Consider the following 6,000-nt stretch of genomic DNA (forward strand, 5'->3'; position numbering starts at 1 on the left):
AAAAAGTTGGTCCAATAGGGAAGTGCGCTGTGGGCAAAAACGTAATTTTGAGCTGAGAGCAGAATCGTAATTTTGAGCTAGAGGAAAAAACAACATTTTATTTTGAACTGGGTGCGAAAACGTAATTTTAAATGGAGGGCGAAACCGTAATTTGAAACTGGGAACAAAATTAAAAGTGAGTTTTTGTACCGAGGGCAAAAACGTAATTTTGAGCTAGGGGCAAAATTATAATTTTATTTTGAATCGGGGGCAAAAACGTAATTTTAGACAAAGGACGAAAGCGTAATTTTAAACTGGAAATAAAATTAAATTAAAAAAAGTTGGTCCAATAGGGAAGTGACAGGCAATAGCACTATTCCCCTAACTTAGAAAGGAGGGTTATGCGCCGCCCGCGTTGCGGGCGCCAAACCAAATATTTCCTAGTTTAATAACATGTACGCCTTTATTTCGGCTACTTATACATGCTACTTGTAACACGATCTAAAAACAAGATGCATTGAGTCAACCAATTAAACCAAAACACTATCATAGTTATGCTTAAGAAATAACTAAAACAATGGCAAGCATGTAATTTAGAGCTGGGGGCAAAACAATAATTTGTCAGTACCAATTAGCGAGTGCTAGGCTGTTGGCACGAATAAAAACTATATTGAGTGAGCCAAGTAAAATAAAACACTACCATAGTTTTGCCAAAAAAACGATGGCAAGATTGCAATTTTGAACCGGGGTGAAATCGTAATTTTGAAATGGAGGCAAAATCATATTTTGAACTGAGTACAGACCATAATTTTATTTTGAACTGGGGGCAAAAATCGTAATTTTTAGATGAGTGCAAAATCATAATTTTTAACGCGAGGCAAAACCAAAATTTTATTTTGAACTGGGGACGAAATCGTAATTTCAATCTGGGGATAAAATCGTAATTTCGCAGGACTATAGCGGGGGCAAAAGCATAAATTTATTTTGAAATGAGGGCAAAAGCGTAATTTTAACTGAGGGGAAAAATTTTTATTTTTAACGGGGGGAAAATCGTAATTTTAAACTTGGGATAAAGTTGTAATTCAGCAGAAGTTATAAACAACTATTATAAACTCATTAATAAAAGAAAATAGCACCGGCACTTTTAGCCAATCACAAAACAAAACTATTAAAAAAAAAAAAAGCAAGCAGCTAAGCTAGCCGCCAAAACCCACCAATAACAATTTGGAAATATTGCTGGCCATGTTAATTGTATACGTAGGTAATTGGTGCTCTGAGCAAAGTAAGAAGAATAGTGTTCGGGATATACGATAGTGGTTAGTGGGGAACTTTGGTTACGAAAAATAGTCGGGTAGCAACCACAACTCTTATTGAGCCATCAATATTGGCAGGTAAAATACCTATCTGACTAATTTTCTATATAATAATAATAATATTATTATATAGAAATTTAGTCAGATAGGTATTTTACCTGCCAATATTGATGGCTCAGTTACACAAGAGTTGTGGTTGCTACCCGACTATTATTGTTATTATTACTACTATTATTATTTTTTTTGAACGACAAATTTGAATCACTGACGGACCAGTGGAGTATTATCGTGCCACCAGCGGAACCACCAGATCATATCCATCTCCATTAGGCATAAAACCTATACACCGATTCAGGAGGAAACCCAATAAATATGGGAAAACCCCCATTGTGGGAATCGAACCCAGGACCTATTGGTCCCAAAGCCTTATCCCATCCCCAAGATACCACTAGGCTATAAAGCCATGGGCACTATTACTATTACTATTAGTATTATCTCATCTCCAAGATACCACTAGGCTATAAAACCATGTGCACTATTACTATTACTATTACTATTAGTATTATCTCATCCCTAAGATACCACTAGGCTATAAAGCCATGTGCACTATTACTATTCCTCTTACTATTACTATTACTATTATTATTAGTAGTAGTTGGTGGGCATTAATAGGGTATATGTACAATTTAGTTTAGCATGGGTACTAGATATTAAAGTTTATGTATAATACTTGGTTATAGGAGATAAAAAGTGATTAGGACTTACCAGAAGGATTCTCTAGACGTTCAGGTGAATTCATACGACTCATCTAACATTATTTAATGTGCTACCAGTTGTATGCTATGTGTGTAGCATAGTTGGTGTAAATGTTATCATTTTATATGATTAGTTATAAAATGATATTAGTTGTAAAATGGGAGAAACACATTTGATGCCACGAAATTCACGTAGTAAGTTGTTAATATAACCCTCGAGTTATCAGTTGTTAAGTTACCATTGGTTAACAAGTCGTTTAGCCACCTTTGAGTGGTCAGCCTCGTTATATCACCGTCGGGTGAATAGTTGTTAAAATCACAGTTAATTATAAAATTGCCATAAGTGGAATATGGTGGGGTAGAAAACTATGACCTGGAAAACATTATAGTTGATTTATGAATTCACTTAACGTTGGCTAATAGTTGTTTAAATAATGTTTTCCAGGTAAACCACCAGTGCGGGGTTGAAGGAGTCGACTTTCGGTACGTTTAAGGATCGAACATATGTTTATAACCCACTTTTGATGTATAAAGAATGGGTTATCTAAATAAGTTGTGGTGTAGTAAACTAACTCGACTTATCAAATAAATATATAATGTGAAATTTTAAGATAGTTATTTTATCACATTATTTTATTACGAATGCTTTCGCTCTCGTTTAAAAGAGAAAAAATATAGGACCAGTTTTGGTGAAATATAATATAAAAAAAGACATATTTTATACGGGTGTTACACATAAACCATTTTCTTAATTATAAATATAAAAACATGCTTCAAAGCTTTCCTACTAAAAGGCATATATTTTAGAGTTAGGCTATATGTAATGGGTAACGCCTGGGTGATCTGACGGTGAAGCGTCAATAAACATTCTCTCTTAGGCCGTTACTTGTAAAATAATTACACCCTAAAGGTGAAAAGAGTGAGTGAAAGATCATGCCTATGTAGCAGTAGTAGTAGTAGCAGTATACACTCACTTTATGATGTAACAGTAAAAACGAATGAACCCCTTACATATAGCCATGCTTGCGAGTCCACAAAACGGTTAATTGTTTCACTCTCACTACGTATAATTTTATTGTATATTTAAATATAATATAATACAAAAATATTATAAAATAATTCCAGTTTAATGGACAAACTTGACCAACAGATAAAATATTATATATTTTTATATAAAATATTTCCAATTTAACGGACAAAACCGACTAACAAATATCCAATTCAATTTCATATAAAAATATCATATAATAAATCCAATTTTTTGGACAAAACTGACGAATACATAAAGATTTGTGTAGTTGATGTTTGGAACAAATATAATTCAGGTACACCACCAAACAACCTATCCTCCACCGTCATCATCACCATACTCGGTAAATTCCACAAATATACAATCAACAATGACGGAGCCCATCAGCCACCATGTGGTGGCGATACCATACCCCGGCAGGGGCCACATTAACCCTATGATGAACCTTTGCAAGCTCATTGCTTTGCGCCGACCTTCAGACTTTCTCATCACCTTCATCGTCACCGAAGAATGGTTGGGCTTCATCGAATGCGAGCCTAAACCGCCTAACGTCCAATTCGCTACTATCCCCAATGTTATTCCATCGGAGGTGTACCGAGCCGCTGATTTCCCAGGGTTTGTAAAAGCCACCCAAACAAAAATGGAACATCCGGTGGAGCAGTTGCTCCACCGGATGAGGGTACCAATAAGTGTACTCTTATACGATACTTACTTTACATGGGTGTTGGGTATAGGCAACCGGATGAATATTCCGGTTGCCAGTTTGTTCACAATGTCCGCGACTGTGTTTTCCATGATGTATCATTACCATCTTCTCGTTGAAAATGGCCATGTTGGTGAAAACTTCTCAGGTGGGTTAGACGAAAATCTTGTATTTTGTGAGTCCAAGGAATAAGTAAAAATGAGCCCTTAAAATAAGTGTTTTTATAATTGAACCGGATGTTAAACCGGTTGTCTTACTGGTCCACAAATGAGACCTGATTCAAAAAATGATTCATATATAGGTAAAACGGTTCATATATAGGTCCACTGGTCAGACCGGTCTAACAGAAGTATCCCACAAAATTAGGGGTGCAAACGAGCCGAGCCGAGCCCGAGCTCGACCAGGCTCGAGCTCGAGCTCGTTTAACATATGAAAGCTCGAGCTCGGCTTGATTCGAGCTTTATTTCTAAAGCTCGAGCTCGGCTCGAAGGTAAATCTTCAAGCTCGAGTTCGGCTCGGGCTCGACTCGTTTAGTATTTGTTTATTAATTTTTATTAATTATAATTATTGTTATACATATAATTTAGTCATTTTTTTATATTTATATAAATCGTAAATATTATTATTTAAATATATGTTTAATATATTAATAAAAAATATATAAAAAGAAAGCTCGTTAGGGCTCGCGAGCCGGCTTGAGCTCGATAAGGGAAGCTCGGGCTCGGGCTCGTTTACTAAACGAGCTTGTTTTTAGGCTCGGGCTTGAGCTCGAGCTCGTTTAAGCTCAGCTCGTTCGAGTTTTTTTTTGAGTCGAGCTCGAGTAGCTCGCGAGTAGCTCGGCTCGCTTGCACCCTACACAAAATCATTTTTTTTGTGGAATTTGTTGGAGAATATTCGTTTCCTACGCATTTCGAATGAATTTTAACGTAGAAAACGAACAATTCTCTAGTCGTGTATACGAATATATCTGAAATTTAATATGCTATTGTACAGGAAATACCGAAGAAATAGTAGATTACATACCTGGAGTTCCTCCGATTCGGGTGGCCGATTTGGTGACAGGCTTTAATGGCAAGAGCAAGGAAACTACGTCGATAGCTTTAGATGCCATTTTGATGTCCGCAAAAGCTCAGTTCCTTATATTCGTATCGGTTTACGAGCTCGAAGCTGAAGTTATTGATGCGTTAAAATCGACTCTTTCCATTCCCACATACACTATCGGACCTTCTATTCCTTACTTTAGTTTGAACGACGTACAAAATGACGAAAATACTCCTGACTACATAAAATGGTTAAACCGTCAACCAAAGGGTTCAGTGTTGTACATTTCCCAAGGGAGTTTTCTCTCGGTGTCAAGTGCCCAACTGGATGAAATCGTAGCGGGTGTGCAAGATAGTGGAATACGATACATGTGGATTGCACGTGGGGAAACATCTCGTTTTAAACCGGAAAATGACGAAAAAGGGATCGTTATACCTTGGTGCGACCAACTACGCGTGTTGTGCCATAGTTCGGTAGGAGCATTTTGGTCACATTGCGGGTGGAATTCAACGAAAGAAGCCGCTTTTTCGGGAAAGCCGATGATCACTTTTCCAATAGTTTGGGATCAAGTTCCGAATAGTAAGATGATAGTTGAAGATTGGAAAACCGGAAGGAGGGTGATGATCGATGAGCGTACTATGGTCACTCGAGCAGAAATCTCAAAACTCATAAGTAGTTTTATGGATCCGGATAGTAAAACGGGGAAAGAAATTAGAAAACGTGCGAAAGAAGTCGAAAGGATTTGTCGAAGAGCGACACGAGAAGGAAGTTCTTGTCAAATAGATATTGATTCTTTTATTCGTGACATTTCAAAATAGTAATAAGTGTACGTAGTCATGTATGTGTTAAAGATGGCTTTGTTGTGTAAGTTGAATAGTGTGTTAAAATGGGTTCAACTTAAAACTTCTTAATGGATGTTGAAATGTGCCAGATTAATTTGAGTCACCAAACTTGTGTCTACTTTGTTCGTTCGTTTTATGATTATATTAAACACTAGTGGGATTCTCTCGCGTTTTGCGACGGACTTTTGGTCATTATCGGTTTTGGTTAAATATAGAAATAAATAAGATATATCGTAGAAATAAATAATTGTCAACTTCGGTAGACGGTAAGCAATTTTATTACGATTGAATGAACGTCTACGACCATATTTATATTCTTGTGATAAAGATCAGATAC

The 6,000-nt window shown here is 36.6% G+C and overlaps 1 protein-coding gene across 1 annotated transcript; it reads left to right on the forward strand.

The window, feature by feature from the left end:
- Positions 1 to 3,381: 3,381 nt before the first annotated feature.
- LOC110930957 (UDP-glycosyltransferase 87A2) lies at positions 3,382 to 5,639 on the forward strand. Its single transcript, XM_022174345.2, has 2 exons — positions 3,382 to 3,928; positions 4,774 to 5,639. The coding sequence occupies exons 1-2, from the start codon at positions 3,448 to 3,450 to the stop codon at positions 5,637 to 5,639; spliced, it is 1,347 nt and encodes a 448-aa protein (XP_022030037.1). The 5' UTR covers positions 3,382 to 3,447.
- Positions 5,640 to 6,000: the final 361 nt, after the last annotated feature.

The sequence above is a fragment of the Helianthus annuus genome, chromosome 3 (genome assembly GCF_002127325.2).
Source record: "Helianthus annuus cultivar XRQ/B chromosome 3, HanXRQr2.0-SUNRISE, whole genome shotgun sequence".
In the NCBI taxonomy this organism is placed as follows: domain Eukaryota; kingdom Viridiplantae; phylum Streptophyta; class Magnoliopsida; order Asterales; family Asteraceae; genus Helianthus; species Helianthus annuus.